The 20174-nt window shown below is 42.3% G+C and overlaps 1 protein-coding gene and 1 long non-coding RNA gene across 4 annotated transcripts in view; one reads left to right on the forward strand and one right to left on the reverse strand.

The window, feature by feature from the left end:
- Positions 1-388: 388 nt before the first annotated feature.
- LOC123378890 overlaps positions 389-20174 on the forward strand; it is a 48008-nt gene continuing 28222 nt past the window's right edge. For 2 of the 3 annotated variants that reach the window (XR_006582777.1, XR_006582778.1), the window contains exons 1-4: positions 389-521; positions 8582-8681; positions 12552-12706; positions 15167-15287. This is a non-coding gene — a long non-coding RNA (uncharacterized LOC123378890). Of the gene's footprint in view, positions 522-8581; positions 8682-12551; positions 12707-15166; positions 15288-15659; positions 15879-20174 lie in introns of those variants that run through there. The other variant, XR_006582779.1, reaches the window with a different exon arrangement.
- PDE11A (phosphodiesterase 11A) overlaps positions 15580-20174 on the reverse strand; it is a 269591-nt gene continuing 264996 nt past the window's right edge. The window contains exon 20 of the mRNA XM_045033135.1: positions 15580-15671. Coding sequence (XP_044889070.1) covers positions 15594-15671 — 78 coding nt within the window. The 3' untranslated portion in view covers positions 15580-15593. The remainder of the gene's footprint in view (positions 15672-20174) is intronic.

Raw genomic sequence — 20174 nt, forward strand, 5'->3', positions numbered from 1 at the left:
ATAGGATACATATAAAGATGTCCCCTTTTCCTTTCAACAGTGAACAGAGACCAAGTTAAACAGTTATTCCATAATAATGCTAATTAACCGAAACCAACCTAACCAAAAGAGCAAGGATGCATAAATACTGAAATCCAGAAAACATAAACTGTTTCTCAGTCTTTGAAATTAGTATCTATCAAGGTTGTAATTCAACTTTCTGCTAATTAAGCCAAACAGTGTTTGTCATTAGTGTGAAATTAACTGTAAAATTCCAGTTGTAATGTTAAGAGATTATAGAACTTATATTATTAATAAAAAGAAAATGGGCCTAAACAATCCTGCTTTTTCTTTCTCATGAGACTGTTCAAATTAACACTTTTTTAAACTTTTGTCCTTTTTTCTAGAGACAAATTTGCTGAGAAGCTTTAGATATTTATCGAGAATGAACTCAGTGTGATGCAAATTTCTAAGGCTGAATGAGAAAAATAAGAAAATACAGTAATGAGGGCTTTGCACTTGTACCTTGCATTTTAAATAAGGTAGGATTCCAGGAACCAGAAGAACACTTCTGTAATCACTGTTTTGTGAAGATAGGCAAAGCAACAGCCAGCTCCTGTGAACAGCTTAAGCTCTTCAGGAAATTATCTTGTGTTTTATCGCCTGTGCTTTCATTCATCTAGTAGATGACGGAGAACCATTTTCACTGACTGTAGTATTAGTCCCTTGAAAGTCACTGCTGGAAAATAAGGTACAAGGATTCTTCTGTTTCTTTAGTCTTTTCTCTCCTAGCTGTCCCTTGTCACTCCGAAATGCCAACTGTATTCCATTTGTTTACAGGTTCTGAGTACTGTTCAGTCCCTTGCTACATTGTGCATATGAGATACATTCTCAAAACTGTTTGAGCCTCTATATTTGAAGGAATGCACATGCAGTTATGAATCGTATGTGCACCTGAGCAAATTCATTTTCTAAAGGATCTTTGCATCACTCATGTAAAGTTTTGGTGTGTGCCCTTTAACAGGTTAAAATCTGATTTACACATCATACAAAAAATTCCTAGCTGGGAATGTATTTTTAATGTAATTGAATGAGTGCATGTTAAAAATTATCTTAAAATTGCAAAGTTTTAGTGGGAAAGATGGAAAAGGCTTCTACATTACATGGTTTAATTTGTTTAAACTGTAATGTAAACATTGTAAACTTTTAATTAGTAACTTTAGTTGCATCCAGGATTGCTCATGGGGAGGGGAAACTGAATCTGCAAATCAAGCATACCATTCTTCACCTAAGTTATTTGGAAAAATTTATGTTGTAATTAAGTTGAAATCTAAATATATACCACATTAAGCAAATACTAGAAGACACTTCATAGCGCTCCTAAGACTTGATCCATCTCCCATCAAAGCCAACATTCTTCATTTTACTTTAAATGAAAGCATACATTCTATAGTAGTTGAATCCATCTTAGCAGCTGGATAAACACATTAAACAGGTTAGCCCATGGGCACAGTGCCTGATAAATGCCATACAGGTTCCCAGTTGATAGAACATCACCCATGTTTTACTTCCCATGTTGATTCCCATCAAATTCTGTTTGGACTTGGAATTGTTACTTGATTTTAAGAGAATTAATGGTTACAAGTTAGACCTTAACACCATAGGGACAGAAGGTCTTTAAGAGATGTTCCAGAACTGTAGACTTCGTTCAGTTCTGGAGTACCAAGTCTACTACTTCAACACTTAGGGTATGTGGATATGCCACTTCTTTTTAATTTTTTTTCATGATGCCATAAAGCATCTCATGGCATCCCTTTGAAGGATACTATATAAAAGTATTTGTTCATTAAAGGAATGAGACATATCTACAAAAATCAGATGAACTTAAACAAGTTGTCTGAGACTGTGGGATTGTAAAGTATAATCTGACTCTTCCAGCACTTCAGATCAAACCACAGATTAACAAATGACTGCCCTTATTTTAACACTTGATGTAAGCTTCAAACACACATTTTTTTAATGATCAAGGATGTTTCTTTAAAAGCTTTGCAGTTCAGTTTTACACTACTTACCACAATGAGGCTGGGCCCTTGGTGTTACTGCAATACCAGTGATAAAATGAAGAGACCCCAAGAGCCCAGCTTCACTGCCATACGTCTGACACTAGAGTTTTGTTGGGAGAAGGGTTAGTCAGCATTATCTGCACGGACAATATGTACATAATAATGCCAATCAACATGTGTTCATGGAAAATAGATTCTACCATAGAGTATTTTTTATGCCATTACAAGTTTGGTTGATGAAGGTAAGTATTAATATAATAGATTCCTGTAAGGCATTTTACATGATACTGCATGATATTTTTATTAGAAACTAGAATGATACAAAATCAAGATGGCACACAGTAAATGGATTAAAAACTGGCTAACTGGTAGTTCTCAAAGTAATTGTAAATGGGGAATCATTGACTAGGTGTCCTTCTAGTGGAGTCCTAATATTTAAAATTTAAATCAATAATATGGAAGAAAACTTGTACTGAAGGCTTGTTGTGATAACACACAGATTGGAGGAGTGGTAAATAATGACAGGTAACTGATACAGATTGATCTTGATTACTTATAACTTGGCCTCAAGCAAACAATGCATTTTAATACTGCTAATGTAAAGTGATACATTCAGGAACAAAAAATGTAGGACATACTTACAGGATGGGAACTTCTATACTGGGAAGCAGAGACTCTGAAAAAGAATTGAGGGTCATGGTGGATAATCAGCTGACCATGAGCTGTGGTGCTGTAGCCAAAAAGGCAAATGTGATCCTGGGATGTATAAACAGGAGAATCATGAGGAGAAGTAGTGAGGTTATATTACCTCTGTATTTGGCACTTGTGTGACTGCTGCTGGAATACTGTGTCCAGTTCTGGTGTCAAAAATTCAAGAATTATGTTGATAAATTGGAGAGGTATGGGAGAAGAGCCACAGGAATAAATCAAGGATTGGAAAACCTGTCTTGTAGTGATAGACTCAAGGAGCTTAATCTGTTTTTAGTTTAACAAAGAAGGTTAAGGAGTGACTTGATCAGAGCCAAGTACCACCCATATGAGGAACAAAAATGTGAGGGCTCTTCAGTCTAGCAGACAGCAAACAGTATTGCAAAGCCAAGGGCTGGAAGATGAATCTGGCCGAATTCAGAATAGAAATGAGGCTTTTTTCATTAAACAGGGACAGTAATTAACTTTGGAACAACGTCATATAGGTTGTAGTGACTGAGAATCCAGCAATAACTTTTAAACCAATACTGGATATTTTTCCGAAAGACACACTAGTTCAATAGGAATTAATTCAGGGAAGTCCTATGGTCTGTGTTATGTAAGAGGTCAGTTTAGATCAGGGGTGGGCAAACTTTTTGGCCTGAGGGCTGCATCGGGTTTCGTAAATTATATGGAGGGCCGATTAGGGGATAGGGTCGTGGCCTGGCCCCCACCTCCTATCTGCGCCTTCCCCCCCCGCCGGGACTCCTGCCCTATTCAATCCACCCTGTTCCCTGATGGCCCCTCTGGGACCCCTGCCCCATCCACACACCCCTGTCCCCTGACTGCCCCGGGATCCCCGCCGCCCCATTCAATCCCTCCTCTCATTCCTGACGGCCCCCCAGGACCCCTGTCCCATCCAACAACCCCTTCTCCTTTTCCCCTGACTGCCCCCCACCAGTCCATCCAATCCCCTCCTCCTTCCTGACTGCCCTCCTGGGACCCCTGCCCCTGTTCAACCCCCCGTTCCCCGCCCTCTGACCGTCCTAACCCCTATCCACACCCCTGCCCTCTAGCCAATGCTCCCTGCCCCCTTACAGTGCTGCCTGGAGCACTGGTGGCTGGCGGTGCTACAGCCACGCCACCTGGCTGGAGCCTGGCCACACAGCATAGAGCACTGGGTCAGGCCGGGCTCTGCAGCTGCGCTGCCCCAGGAGCTCACAGACCTGCTGCCCAGAGCATTGCGCCAGTGGCGGAGTGAGCAAGCTGAGGCTGTGAGGGAGGGGGAACAACAGGGGAGGGGCCGGGGTAGCCTCCTGGCAGTAGTAGATGTGGCCTGCAGGCAGTAGTTTGCCCACCTCTGGTTTAGATGATCACAATACTCCCTTCTGGCCTGATTAATGTATGAAACTGTTGAATGATATGGGTAATGTCAGCTGTTTTAAAACTACTGCTGAATGCTGGATAAAGGCAGTGGCAATAGAGAAATAGGAAACCTAAAATAATAGTAATGGTAATACTGACGTAATGGACTCAATTGACTATCCTAGAAAATGCAGAAGCTTAGTGTGTGTACATAGGACAATATGCTTGCTGTCCAGTAAATCATCAATCTGAATAGATGCAACCCTAGGGAGATAGGAGTAATGAGAAGGGACAAATACAGCGATTGACCTTTATTCCTTTATCAAATGGTAGAAGCCATCAGCATTTCCGGACATAAAGTCTATTAGAGCTGCTGGCCAGGAAATCCTGACTGCTTGCAGGCAAAGGGTTTAAAGCTGTTCTGAAAGTCAAAATACACAGCAGCTGGGTAAATAAATATGAGGATCAGGGAATAAAAGCCATTCATTTAAGAAAGCAAATCTGGGTAATGTTAGGAAATAGAATTAACATTCACTTCACTCCGGCCTTTCTTATTTAAAAGAAAAAACATTAAAATCATGGCTTTTAGAATGCCACTTGCTGTCAGGCCTTGGGCAATAATACAAAATATGTCACTGTTACAGGGTGAGCTGTGCTTTATATCCCTTTATATCCCTTTCTGTCCTTTGTAAGTCTATTCCTCAGGTGATAGGCCTGGATTTCTTCATCTCTCTCAAAGGTTGAAATGCCTGGTTCCATCACTCTGGAACTGAATCTCTTGGTGGCAGTCCCCCTGTTGCCAACTGTTAGGCATCTGTAAAACTTTTCCTCTAGTGGCCCATGACCAGCAGCTGATTAAAACTGCAAAAGAAGTTTCTTCTAAACAAAGCAGTATTCTTTCACCCAAAGGTACATAGCACCCTGAGTAAAAGGTTAAAACAATAATGGCCTATATGCACATTTTCCCCTTACCTAATCTTTCCTTGCAACTGTTGGTTAATTCATTCACCCTGCTTCCTTCCTTCTCTGAGCTGGTATGACCATTTGCTTGCTGCAGCTTGTCTCTCAGACTCCTCTCCAGCTGCTGCAGATAACCCACTCAACCCCTTCATTTCCCTAGGCAGGTCCCTTAAGGTTTAGTATCCCCTTTGATCCTAAGCTCAGACCTAGGAAGAGTAAACCTTGCTCACCTGGATGGAATCGGGCAGAAGCGCTCCCCCTATTGTTCACTTAAAGAGCCTTATCTCTGATTATTTCATTTATTTGCTTCCTTTGATTAACTCTAAGCAATCAGGCAGGGTAACATCAAACAAGCAAACTGAGGTGACTGTTTAGGTTTTTGTTTTTTTTTAAATCAAACATCTTTATTCTCCACATAATACTATGGGGACAGTGTTAGGTCCTGTCAACACTACTGCTTTTACGCATGTTATGACCAACTCCTTGACTTGGTTGTAATGACAATGGGGCTTCCCTTGCTCCAGGTGCTGTTCTGGAGTTTCATCAAGCCCTGGCACAAGAACATGGAAGAACAGAGACTTAAAGCTTTGAGTGTTATGCAGAGGCCCAACTACCATAGTCCAGCAGTGCACTACTGCCCCAAGGGTGTATGCCCAGCTAGCCTGATTTTATATAACTATATAAAAAGCCAGGAGGTATCCTGAAAGTATGGGCAAGCCTAGCAGCTGAGTGACAGTAACTTACTATGTTGAGTGGCATTAGAGAAAGGAGGTCAGGTTCCGACAGAGACTGAATTGGCACCAGGGGGTAGGAATGCAAAGTGGGGCACAGGCTGCTGGCATTCAAACTCTAGAACCTGAGCATGGCTTGAGATTTCTGTCCTACAACTATGCCTGGCTCTGTTGCGTCAGTTACTGTTTGTAAACCAGTGACCAGGAAGCAGAGGAAGTTGCTAGCTGGGGAAGCAGAGCAAGGCTTCCAGCTGGTTCAAGCCAGCAGGGTATAATACCTGCTGCTACAGCTAAATTACACTGAAATTAACATGAGCCAGTAGGAATTTGGTTGCTGTGGAGAAATAATCTGTTTAAGATGGCAACAAGTCTGTGGCCTGAGCTTAAATTTAGTACTTATTTTAAAGCCTCATAAGAAAGGAAATCTCAGAATGTCTCCTCAGGGGTAGAACAATATGCTGCTACTTGGACATGGTGGTAAAGTGATTTGCTATGATTTCTTGCCCTTTGCGATATATTTTGAAAGGGTTTGCTGAGCTTTAAACCTTTAAGTGATGACAACTGCTGAACACGTTTGAATCCTGGTCCTCTGAACCATCCTACCAAGCTCAAAGGTCTTCTATGCAACACCTATCGCTCTGCCCTCCTTTCTCCAGTGTTACTTACAATATTAAAGCCAGAATTACGTTAATTGGGGTTAAACAGAATGTTACTATTTTGTCTAGTGCTTTGAAGCTGTATAGTATTACACAGTGTAAGGGCTACCCACACAGAATAATGCACAGCAAAGTTAACTCACTTTCACAATTTTTAGCTGAAGCTGGGGGCTGTGAGCAAACTGGTATGTGTGATTCTGGTGTCAGGAGCAAGAGCCTGTTACATTGATAGTCAAAAAATATTCACAACTTCTGTTTATGGCATCAAGCATCATGTCCTGCTTTCTAAAGTGCAGGTCTACTCTGTAAAAATGCCATTGTGAAGCTCCATGATCGTGTTTCAGTCTCCACAGAAAAATGCTCTAATTACAAGAAAGAGATCCTACCCCACACCCTATATTTCCAGACCTGCAAACTTAATCTGAAATACAACAATGAAGGGATCTTCCCTTCTCTATGCCCGTCAGGATAAGGGAGTGTTGTCCTCTGCCTTCGTGGACTGCCACAATATAAAGGGTGCTGTGTCTTTGCTCTGTGTCTGACATGAATAATGTGAGACAAACACAGGGACATGGTTGAGTTCCAAATAACTGACTAACTATATGGAAACATACAAGGCCTCATTACATACATACACCCTTGCTCTTGACGGGTTCTGGTAGCTTCTGCAATAGAGGACAGGAATGCCCATGGTTTCCCAACCTATTTAAAGGAATACTATCATAAGCTCTGAAGCCCTAAAGAGTAGGGAATTCACTATTGACACCTATTGGTGAAAAGAAAGAAGAGTGACTGAGAACTCCAAATGGATAGGGACTCCACTGGTGACAAGGCTCTCTGTAGGCATGTGTTGGTGACAAGAGAAAATGGCTGAATGAGCCAGGCCTCGTTTACATTTCACTTTCAGTATGTGAGACGAAGTGGGTGAGGTAATATCTTTTATTGGACCAACATCTGTTGTAGAGAGAGACAAGCTTTCGAGCTTTCACAGAGCTCTTCTTTGGGTGACAGTTTGGGACATTTGGACTAAACTACAGTTTTTTAGCTTGGGGGGCAATAAAATGCTATTGATCCTAATGGACAAGAGATCTAAACAAAATATGCTTGTTATGCAGTTGGTAGGGGAAGCTGGATGGCTAAAAAAAGGGTGAGGCTCCTACCTTCTTCTGGGTCTCTGTTAAGAGTCCTGAAGACCACTGACCCCTCTTGAAAATGCTGAGCTGAGGCAACTACAAAATAGTGGATGGCGCTGCACTCGTGTCAGACAGTGGTGGAATTGAGGCAGTGGATAGTGCAGATCATAGGCACTTTTGAGGTGGCAGACAGCGCAGACATGGCACTGACACTGGTGATGGCGTTGAGGTGGCTTGAGCTGAAGTGTCAGATAATGGCAGCTTACCTAAGGTGCTCTGGTGCTCTTCTCCCTACCCAGCAATCAAAGCTGAATCCACCTCAGCTAGACCAGCTGGTAGAGGCCCCGGGGCCTTCCAGGCAGCACTGAGCTGCCAGCATCCCTGGACTCCACTGACTCAGGAGACCTAACTGTGAGTGGGGAGGTGGGAAGTGGTCAGAACCCATCAGTCACTCTCAACTGCCAGAGGAGAACTGAAGGTGGGATTATTGTTAAGGCACCCTGGGGAACAGGAGTGGGGTTGAGGGTGAGGTCAGTGGGTGGAGTCTTATCTAATAGACATTGCTAATATATTAATTGGTGGCTTTACCAAGTTTATTCTGTTGACCCCTTTTTTTTACCCCCATGATAAAATTCTTTGTTTTAACCCCCTGGAGTTCCTATGTTGACAGTACCCATTTCCTAAGCACTACAACAATCATATTAACCAGTAATAAAAGGTTCAGCAAGACACATTCTTCCCCCATTTCATTGCTTTCAATAACATCTGTGCCAGCCCTCTGGCTTCAATGAGTTTGAAACATGTAACTGATGGGAACACAAAGTTATTGATAGGAGTAGAAGTAAGCAAGATTCATAAACGAGTCGATCTCTGCTTCCTTGCTTTTAGTTGTCTGGGCTGTGTTGTAGTAATGCTAAAATCTTAGTTTGGGCATTAGTGAGCAGATGTGACTGAACACACAAGGAGAAGAGATTTATTGAGTAAGAAGGTACTTTTTTACTTTTCAGCTTAAAACCGTACTTTAAACTCAGAGCCCTATAAAACACAGTTTCTGCAGCGTTCTGACCTGGACAGGTTGAGGATATTGGCAGCATACTCAAGGGAAAGGTCAGTGTTCTCCAGATCAACAATCACCACCATCAAAACTCTCTTTGTGCCAGACAATGGCAGAGGAGTTGGGAGGAGAACCTCAGGGAAATATCCCACCTGGTATGTTCTGCAACTTGGTTTTCTCTTGGTCTTTTTCCTATGTCTCTCCCCCTCCCTTGGTGACACTATGTATTCTGTGGGAATTACTGGATTCTTATCCATGTGCAGCTCTACTGGGATGGGAAGTGGGGAGCGATGCACTGGTTTGCTTGGTGGGAGGAGGTAAGTACGTGGGTTGAACTCCTGTCCCTACTGAAGTTAATGGAAAAAACTTCCCCCGACTTCCATAGGATCAGGATCTCACTCCTGGTGTTGGGTCTGGAAAGGGCCTCTCACACCTCAGCTTCATAGACAAGTAGGAAGGACGCTTCCATCAACCAGACAAGAATTCAAGCCTTTCAGGTGCTGGTCCACTAAGCAACACTGAACATTCCCAGCCTCCTACCCATAATTACATGATAACGCAGCTTGGTTTAGTCTGTGACTCTGCTCAGGGCTGGCTCCAGGCACCAGCCAAAGAAGCAGGTGCTTGGGGCAGCCAATGGAAAGGGGTGGCACGTCCGGGTCTTCGGCGGCGGGTCCCTCAGTCCATCTCGGAGGAAAGGACCTGCTGCTGAATTGCCACCGAAGAATGAAGTGGCGCAGCAGAGCTGCCGCTGAACTGCCACTGATCGCGGCTTTATCTTTTTTTTTTCCTTCTTTCGCTTTGTTGCTTGGGGCAGCAAAAAAGCTGGAGCCGGACCTGACTCTGCCCATGGGAAAGTGGCAGAATTAGGGGATTGTGGCCATGTCTACACTAGTGAGTTTACAGTGGCACATCTGTACTGATGCAGCTGCGCTGCTGTAAGATAGCTCATGTAGCTGCTCTATGCCCATGGGGGAGACACGCCCACCAACATAGCGCTGTGCACACTACCACTTATGCCTGCAAAACTTGTGTCGCTCAGGTGTTTTTTTTCCACACCCCTGAACGACATAAGTTTTGCTGATATAGGTGGTAGTGTAGACATGTCCATTGTAGGGCTGTTGTGTAGTTATGGTACTTCTGAGTAGGAAATACCTTCTGTAAATATGGAGCAGCTTTTACAACTGCATGGCCAAGAAAGCCCAAGGAACATTGGTGGCTGGCAGCCGCGGGGTCTGTTTTCTGCAGGCTAAGGCCTTAACAATCCAATACGATCATACCTACCAATATGTTAATGACTCTGAAGTAATTAAGGACCTGGAGCAGTGTAGAGATTCCTATTAGGTGGTTGCTATAAAGTTCACGGGAGGCAGCACCATCTAGTGTTTAGCATATGGGACTAATTTAGGAGACCTAAATTCTACTCCTAGTTCTGCTACCAACTTGCTATATTACTTATCCACTCTAAGCCTCAGTTTCTTCAGCTGCAAAGCCAGGGTAGTAATATTTATCCCCTTTTCTGCTCTAATAGCACATCAAGATCCATGGATAAAAGTAGCTGTAAGTGAAAGAATTGTGGTTCCCAATTTTGCTTGACATGTTACCATACCTCCCAACATTTCAAGTAGCTAAAGTGAGATGCAGTGTCACTTTGACCTGTCTGTCCCTCCCAAGATGGAGATGGAGGGGTAGTCAGGCCAGACTTCTGGGCAGCCCTGAATGCAGGAAATCTGCTTTGAGTGGAATAGGAGGTTTGTCAGGGTCAAAGTAGGACAGTCCTGCGAAACCCAGGACTGGTGGAAATCTGTGTTAGGACCTGTGTAAAACATTATACCAATACTTTGATCACTGGATTCTGCTATGGTTATGTTGTGTTTTTCACAGAACAGTAAATATATATTTTTAATGAATAAAGTAGCTCCCTGAAGGTAGAGGCTACAACTGAATTATTTTTTAACCATAGCAATTTAGGCATAGCCTGGCTGTAAAACTTTCCAGCTGCTCTAGCTCTTTTCCTTTTGGAAGGCTGGCTATAGAATAAATTAAGAGTAGAGACCAGAAACCAAAATGTGAAATTAAACTTTAATAATAAGTCAGGCCCCTGGATTTATTTTAGAGAGTGAGGCAATAAAAATTAACTTATAAAAATTGCTATTTAAAAACATTATACATTCTTTTAGGCTGTTTCTCTGCTGTCGGTGTTGTTAGTTTAACTGTGTTCATTTACTTAAATAGCATTTCTGTGTTCTCCTAATAGTGTGGTTTGTGTATTTGTGATGCCACTGGCTTCTGGGATGGCATGGAGGAGGTACATCAGCCATCGTGAAAAGAGGTGGTGCAGGGTGTTGGTTGCAACACCCTAATTCAGAGCTCCCAACACCACCACAAGTTAAGGCTGCGTCTCTGAGCAATCCTAACTCATACTACTGGCAGAATGTCTCACAACTCTATTCAGCCATGTCTATGCCCACCTCCCAGAATGCCCCCTTCTTCCCTATATGATAGGGATAAGAGGCTGTTCGGATCAGAAGGCTATCAAATTTATACCCAGTGGAGAGTTCTTGGGCTCAGGGAAAATTATCCACTCCCTTTCTGACTACTTTGCGTTGTTTATGCTTACATAATACAAAGTGACTTTAGGCAACCAGAGAATCCAGCCCATTGCATTTTCCCTGCATAAGTCACAGATGACCACGATAACACGTATTACCTTCCACCCCAGTTATAAATAAACAGATTTTTATACATATTGTGTATATATCTCTCTTTAAAAAAAAAATCTACCACCTATGAGTGCGCACACACGGTCCATAGAATATATGTAGGAGGGTGAGGATATTTGTGGGCGCTGGTAGCAATCATCGTGTCCTGCATATTTATAGATTAAAACCTGCCAAAGGTTCAGGGTTGTTCTGGTGAGGGCTCGGAGGAGAGGGAGGAGGAGTTTGATCTGCTGTATGATCTCATTATACAATCATAGTACCTTGTTGTTCTGTAGGGCTTTTCATCCGTGTATCTCAAAGTGGGGTCCGTATCATCGGCCCCTTTTACAGATGGGGAATCTGAGGGGTGAAGTGTCTTGCTCAAGGTCATCCAGCTAAGGGCAGAGTCAGGACTAGAAACTGGGTCTCCTGAGTGCTAATCTAGTGCTCTCTCCACTAGGCCATAGTGCCTCTTTATAAGTGAATGGATCTAAGCCAGTTTACACCAGCTGAGGATCCAGCATGTTACTAAATTGCTTGTCTGGTTATTAATTTTATTTCTTTTGTGAAGAGAGGGGAGAGACCTTTTCTGCCTGGACCCTTCTATATTGTATGTATTGTATGATGAAGTAATGGGTAACTCCTGCAGAATAATATTTCTCCAGACTACTGAATGTACAGTGAAAGAAGAAGGCTGTAGAAGGGAGAGGCAGAGGGGAAGGAGGTTTAAGTGGGCACAGATTATGCCTAAGCCCAGGGGTGAAAGTGAGATAAAAGACTTACCGGTACAGGGGCCTGGCTCTAGGTCCCCGGAAGGTGTGGGGCCTCTGGCGGAAGGGGTGGGCCTGGGGGTTCAGCCTTCCCCAGCCAGCCCTTCCACGCTGCCTGGCCTGCGCCACCCAGGGCTCTGGTGGCAATTTAAAGGGCCCGGGGTTCCAGCTACTGACGGGTCCTTTTAAATCGCCGGGCCCCAGGGCAGCTTCCCCTTATTTCCCCCCACCCCCAGCGGCTTTCACTTTCACCTCTACCTAAGCCCAAAAGAAACTCATTTTAGTCATGAATATGAATAGGAGGAACTGCTCAGATACCACCCTGATGAGCAATATAAGAACCTACACAGACCAGAAATCTGAATTTAGCAAAACCATGTTGTCCCACTTACATACATACTTTAACAAAAAGGAGGCTGGTTTTCTCTTTTTCCATCTTTTGTTTTTGAAGCAGAGAGCCAAATCCTGCAACTCGCTGAGCACCTTCTCATTGCCTTCAAAGATGACTTCATCTTACAGGATCAGGCCCACATATTGCAAGCAGTAGAACAGAAACTCCCTCTGTCCTTCTTATGGCAGTATCCCTGGGGTGCAATTCAGTCTGAGGTACTGGTCCAAAACCATGTGTTTTTTAATCTGCTAGCAGCTGGTAATGTTAGTCACCTGTATGGGTACTAGAGTTGCTTTTGCGCACATTAATTTATTTTCCACTTCTTGGTAAATGAATATCCAGACTGGCCCTATTCCTATAATGCAGCCACTAGCAGGGAAAGGGCATGGGGGGGCACAGAAGATGTTAGGCATCAGAAGTGGCACCCCCATCTGAGTAAAGTAGTAATAGAGCTCTCCTGCCTGGGGTTCCTGTGCACACAACACGCTGACAGAGCCAGGTCCGTTGGTTCTAGACATATGGTGCAGGATGTCTGGTTAGCATTACTGCAGTTAGAAGTTAGTGCCACTGAAGTTGGACTTGAACTGGTACAGCTAGACAAAACACTGGTTTTTCAGGTGGGACAAAAATTCTCAGACAGATTACTGTCACGCCTGATTTCATTCAGAGAGAGATTTCAGTGATTTGGCAAAACTTAAAAAAAATAATGAGGGGAATGGTTTCACTTATTTCAGTTGGGCTAATTAATTAAAAGAGAGGGGGGATAAAAAAACAAATCCTGAGTTTTAATTATGTGTGTAACTAACATGAACATTACTCAAAAAGTGTGCTGTCTAGCATAGCTTTGCAAGGTCCATTTTCCCCTCTGGCTATATGGAAAGAGGAAGAGGCCATCTTCTAGATTTACTTTGACACGCAGGATGAAATTCTGGCCTGTTTCACATCCCTTGCAATCCTAGGCCCTGTATACACAAGCCCATTTCCCCCTCCTCCCCCCCGATTTTAGAATGGAGGAGGGCTATAAAATGTGTGGGATAGTATGTGGGAAGGAGTCTAAGCTTTGTTTACATTTTTGCTGTTGTGAGCAAAATGCCATCTGGGAGTCAGTGAGGGAGTCTGTTAAATTAACTTTATTACTGTGTACTTAACGATTGTCAAGGGAACCCGAACTTTAGGCTCGGCATTATTTTTAGTTTAGTCTACATCAAAATACATAGTAAAATCATCATCATGAAGATATACAGGCACCACAATTGTCTAATCTGCCATGATGAGAAAACTAATGATTTATTTGCCCATGAAAAAAAAATACTTGCCCAGGTTAAATGGATTACTGAAGTTTTGCTAATGTTGTATTGATGGAGTGATGGCTGCTAATCAAATGAATTACTTTGCATATTTCAGGGAAATAGTGTTACCCAATTATAATGACCTCAGGTAACCTAGACTTGCTTTATACACATAATTCACCATAGGTAGAGCTCCAAGGGTTTGGAGAAACAGTGGTAAAAATGCCTGAGTTTTAGCTGCACTGTTGCTAGTATCACTCTAGCTGCATTGATAGTAAATTACAGCTACAAAGTTAATGTAGTACTGAAGCCAATGGGGCTGCAAGGTGGGCAAGGCAGGGCAGAATTTGGTTCTATGTGCCAAAGTAATTCCAAAATATGTAATAAATCTAAGACTGGAAATGGTCATTTCTAATGTATGGTTCAGGAGGCAGAAAGAAGGATGGGGGCACCGGGTTGTTTCAATAATCAATTATAATTATGAGACAGTGGAGATATCTGAACTATGTAATCTAAAGCGGTCTACTTAATAATCCAACCCCATAGCAGAGTTCATTACTTGGTTACATTTGTAGCACTGGCCTTACCAAACAGGCATGTGCATCTCACTGCAATCTCTCAATAATATTATCCCATTTTTAATGGAATCAGCAGAGTAATTCACAAATTCCCTACAGTGGCAATTCTCAAGATGGGTGGTGGACCCCTGGCACTCCAAAGAGTACATGCTGGTGGCTTGTAGAGTTGCTAGCCGTGTGGTGCTGGGTCTGTTTTGTTTCCCATTGGTAAATTAATTGTCCATAAGAGATGTGAATCAAAAGAGAATCTCTATTAAGATACGCTCCATACTGTGAAATAATTTGAGAACCTTGACCTTATGACCTTTGGGGGGAAACTGGTCTAAATATCTACAGCTGAACTTGGATCTCAAATGAGCTCAGGTCAGCTCTACTACATCATGCTAATTAGAGTCCCCATTCAAGTACCATCTGAGATGGGTTCTTCACAAGTGAATAAGTATCTGAAAAGATTGTTTGTTTATCCCTTTATTCTGATCTGCAAACCTCACCTCATACACCTAAGTGCACAATTCACCTAATTTATTCTTGCCAGTAATCACATCTGCTATTTGTGTTAATTTTGTTGTTGTTGTTGTTTGTTTAAATCACACTGACAAATGTCTACAAAGCTGTGCTGTTGATAAACATTCTCTGTTAAGTAGAGCAGCTGTTTTCAGGCAAGGGCGGTGATCAGAGCTCAGCAAGAGTAAAAGGTGTGAGCTCTGCTAGCTAGGTAATATATAAATCTATTGTAGAGTGGTTAAGAAACCTTATGGTCTCACCTTTCATTTTGATCTCTCTCAATTTCACTGCCCTTTTTTTTAAGAGGAAAAGGAACATGTACAGAGTAGCTATGGGACAATCTAATCAGCATGATCAGAAGTGATCAACGCACACCAGCTGTCTAAGGAACTGGGGATCAGACCTATAAGCCAATGCAGTCACAGGTAAATTTCCCATGTCATCCTAAACTCTGCTCCCTCCTCATTGTGCATATGTATACTTATTTTCTGAATGGCACAATGGACTAAGCTGATGTTTTTGGTCACTTTTCTAAATGTGACCATTGTTATAAGCACTTCACAACCCTGTAGTATGGTCTGTCTCCATCCTGAGTCACCATGTAAAGCTCCAACTTTTGTAGAATTCAGAGCTGTGATACAAACTTAAAGTGCTTATTGGCAGAGTAAGAAATCCCATTTACTAGCATTCAAGCAAAACACTCAGTGATAAATAAAGCTGCTGCTTTCACCTTACCTCCAGCGTTTTAAAATGACACATCGGACAAGTGGATCTGTCGCATCCATTTTTTTTAACAGGTCAAGAATTGTCTGGAAATACAGTAAATAAAAGATTATCGTATGACTGTGAAGAAAGTTAACTTGCACTTCAGAGCCAGATGGTGTAGACTTGAATGCTAAGAAGATAAGTATTTAGAAACTAATTAGAATAGCCAGCATGATAGAGTATTTACTTACACTTGCTTGGTTTCTCCTTTGTTCTCCTTGAAGTATTTATTCCTAAATATTGCCACCACCATGGAGCCATGTGAGCATTAGGAGTGTTAAAAGCTTTCGCTGTTCTCAAATAAATTAAGGTTGATACATTTCTGATCTTTATTTGCAACAATTTAAAGACTACTTTTTTTTTAAAGTAAAGCTTTTAAAAAGTCTTTTTGCCTGTTTTCGTACTATATGCATATAATACAATGATTATGATACATCCTCTGGTACTGAGGAGCACAGCAATAGTCATAACATGCGAAACTAAACAAGTTGATTGCATCATGTTTGTGTTAAATATAGAGCATATCTTAGAAAGGTCTCAGTTTGTATTAGTAAAATGTTTTGATCATTTCTGCACGATGCCTCAATTTTGACCTGAAGAAACCACTTCTACAGATAAGAGAGAATAGCTACTATGTTCATGCAGCCTTTGGTCTCTCTGCTCATTAGTGGTGTGAGTTTCTGAGCGGTCAGGTGGACACTTGTCCACTAGCAATTGCAGGCCACTGCCCAGCCATCATATGGTAAAGAGTTTGGTCACTCATGGAGATGGGCAGGGAGATTCAGTCTGAACCTCAACCTTGCAGATCTTTATCTCTGATGATGGATTGAATCAAAACCTCAGCTCCAAATACTAGGCATTCAAAATCCAGATCCAAATTTTGCAGCTCTAATCACTAATGACCAGATTCAGAAGCATGGAGGTGCAAAACTTTGACCATTAGCAATCCCCTGCATTATCCAATTCCCTGCAGTAAGCACAAACCTTGTGTTGTGTTGGGTTCTTGTGTGAATCTCTTTAAATTTTACAAGGTGGGGAGGGTGAGAAAATCGTTCTTAGATATTTTAATAAGAACTGTCATAAAACACTATTTCCATAAGACATGTTGAAAATAAGCTTGGCCTGACTTTCTAGCGAAAGACAGGAAGCACTGAATGCCTTGCAAGGTTCCAGACTGAGGACCCTGGAGAAAGCAGGGACCTTCTCAGAAACACATCACTCCAGCCACAAATAGAAAAGTTTGTTCAGCCAAAGAATGTAAACACGCAAGCTTGGGCTCAAGGCTGCTGGAAGAAGGAATCAGGCCATGCCATGAGTTGCCTCTGTCTTTCTGGTCCCACTGCCAGAGGGAGGTGATATTTTATGAGTTCTTCATTTGCCTCTGGTCAGGTTTTGATTTGTTTTCTGTTCTCTCCTACACACTTTGGTTCCACTGCCAGAAATGGATATAATGCCAGTCAGTGACTGCAGAGTCCACACAACTTGTCCCCGCCACATTCCCCATAAGAATGAGAACCCCAGGCAAGCAGTTGTGCTCACGGTTGGCCCCGTGCTACAGAAGAACCAGCTCACCTTTGAGAAGGCATATATTTATATCATAGTGACCATTCAGATGCTTGAGGCTTACTTCCCACTTCAGATCACATCCTTCTGGAGAAGAATGGAATCTGATTTCCACTGATTGTTTTGATTACTTTTTGGTGTTTTTTATAGAATAATTCCTTCTCTGTGTGCAGATTTACTGTTATGAAGTGTTAATGGGATTCTAGCAGAGCACTCCTGGGCTGGAAGGTGTTAGGGTTTGATCAGTGGCTTTGTTTCCTGACAGCTTGAATGTGTGCTTGCTTGCTACTTGGCTTTACTTCTGTTCCATCATGTTCACTGGCTTCCTTCTCTATCCTGCCAGGCTGATAAGTATTACAGATTTTTGCCTTGTGGAATTTTGGAGTGGAGTTTCTGGTAGTTTGATTTCTGATTATAAATGTTGTTTTTACCCCATGTTATAGGCTGAACCATTTTGATTGTAACTTTTGTTGCTTGTTTAGGTTTATTCATATCAGCAGATTTCTTGCCATTAATTCCTTTTAAGGCATGTTGGCTTCTGCACTTTCCATTCTCCATAAGGGTTTGCTTTGATAATTAGAAAGTTTAGGCTGGTCACACATTTAGCTTTCCTTTTTTCTACTACTGTCTGTGGTCTGTGCCCCAGGCACTAGGAACTGGCTAGAAAGTGCATGAAGTTCTGTTTTGGCTTTCACCACATATTCTGTGTAGTATTATGCCCCCCTGTTAGTCTCTATTACAGACAATGGGCTAGCTTGTCATCTGGTGTAAATTGGTGTAGCTCCATTGGCTGAATGGGAGATATTCTAATTTATACCAGCTGAGATTCTGGCTCAATGTGTTGTATATAAATGAATGGGAAAATGTCTGTCAGCTCTCTGAGAATGCCAGAAGAGTTTTGTCCCATACGTTACAGCAGTAACCACAAACCCACAGAAAAAATGAATTCCAGAGAGAACGCATGTGAAAAAGAAGCGACTACCAATAAGCCTTCTACTCCTATTCCTGCTGTCGGATAACATTTATAAAGAGAAATCCTGGACATTGGGAACATAGCTGGGGAGACTCTGGCAATAGCCGAAGAATAACGAACTCCTAATGAATCAAGTGAGAGAATTTATATGCTCAGTTGTTAGGTTAAATGTTGTGTGTCAAGCTTTTTAATGGCTAAAATCTATATATGAAGGGGGAAGTCAAGTAAGTGAAAGTGTGAGGCTTCAGTTTTAGTCATTAACCCTTCATTCACTGACCTTCAATAACTTTTTAGCAAATGTAAGAAAGTTTTAGACTTGGCTGAAAACTAGTAAAGTTCCATCTGTTTTCCAGCTGGGCTGGCCAAGCCAGGACCTTCTTGGGCCCCACTCCCTTTGAAAAGCTCTGAACTTTCCCTCCTCTTTAGCTGCCTTCTGAGGAAGGAAGCCTTCTACTCCCACCTCTGTTTCCACCCCCCACCCCCGCCCCAGGGGAAGCTGGCTCTTCATATTGTCTGACACACACACACACACACACCGGACCATTAGCAGGTGACCATTGCACTTTTGTTTGGCTGTGGGGGAGTGATGTGGTTACCAGCAATCCTGTTTCATGCTCAGGTAGGTATTTTTACTGGTAGTTTCCCTCCGGGAGTGGAGAGTAGTGCCCCTCATGCCCTTAAAAGCAATGAAGTGTACAAGTGCCATATCGAAAAGAGAGGCATCACTTAGACCTGATATTTCATCCTGGCTCTCTAGGTCCCAGGCTGAGTGACACAGCCTGTAGTGCTACTTTCAGGTCTGCAGTATTGCCAGACCCAAGCATTCAAACATTGTCAGACCCCCCCAAAATCTTGAGGCTTTTTAAAAATAATACATTTTGGAATCTTTTTATTTGCCTTTTGTTTTCTGAGCCTATAGGGTTGAATCCTGGCCTGAACTAAGTAGCATGAGAGAGACAGTTAACTACATGAACACTAAAGGCTTCAGGCAGGAGAAAACCTGTTGAGAAGGAGAAGTGGTGTGTGTGGAAGAGGATATAGCTGGTTTTGTCCATTTCACAACCAACCAAACAAAACTCCCTGGGTTAACACCCTTGAGCACAAATGTTCAATTTGAGTTTTCAGGTTTTGGTGAACTCGCAACTAGAATGAAACATTCTCTCTGTGCAGTGATAGAATCTGTGTGAACAGAAACCACTCTTTTTGCTAACCCTCACCAAGAAATGAAATTGTTCGCTAAATTCCCTAAGAAGAACAAGAGAAACAAGCATCTCATCTGGCATTCTAATCTACTAAACTTCCTGTAGCCGTCCCAGTGGTGCCTGTGCCAGAAAGGGCTCTATTTTATTAAAGATTTACAATGTTTGTTCTGTCAAGTGTGCACATACTCCAACTTTGTCTTAATATTTCCAGACCTTCTAGCAATGTTTGCTATGGAGATTGTGCTTAATTCGCTCCCTGTGAATTGTCTGAGAGTGTATTGGGGTGAAATGATAGGGAGAATTCAAAATTTAAAATGGAGGGTATAACCTCCAACAGAAGAAATAAATTTTTGCCTCCCATCCTGGCCAGATACATTGTAAGTCTCACAGAATGATGGTTTTATATGTTGAACAACATATATTTTTCACTCCTTTAACTATTAATCAAATGGTATTTTGTGTAAACCCTTTACTTACTGACTCTGACCAGTATGGGTGGGCTGACAGGATGGTGTTGCAGTTTTTAAAGTATAGATAAGTCTTACAGAGCAGTACAGTCTATCTATTGTAGCACAGCACATAACATGCAGTAATGCTGCTATGGTCTAGTGGGCTAAGCAATAGCTACAGAGTCAGACCTGGGTTCTCAGTCACATGGGTGACTGAAATTATATACCTAAATCCATATGTACCACAGCTAAATAAGTGGCTGGGTTTTCATAGCACCTGCAGTTTCCGTGCAGGACAATGGGAGATGCAAACACTCACCATCCTGAAAACCAGACTACTGAATTAGGTGTCTAACATGA

This window comes from Mauremys mutica, chromosome 10 (genome assembly GCF_020497125.1).
Source record: "Mauremys mutica isolate MM-2020 ecotype Southern chromosome 10, ASM2049712v1, whole genome shotgun sequence".
NCBI lineage: Eukaryota > Metazoa > Chordata > Testudines > Geoemydidae > Mauremys > Mauremys mutica.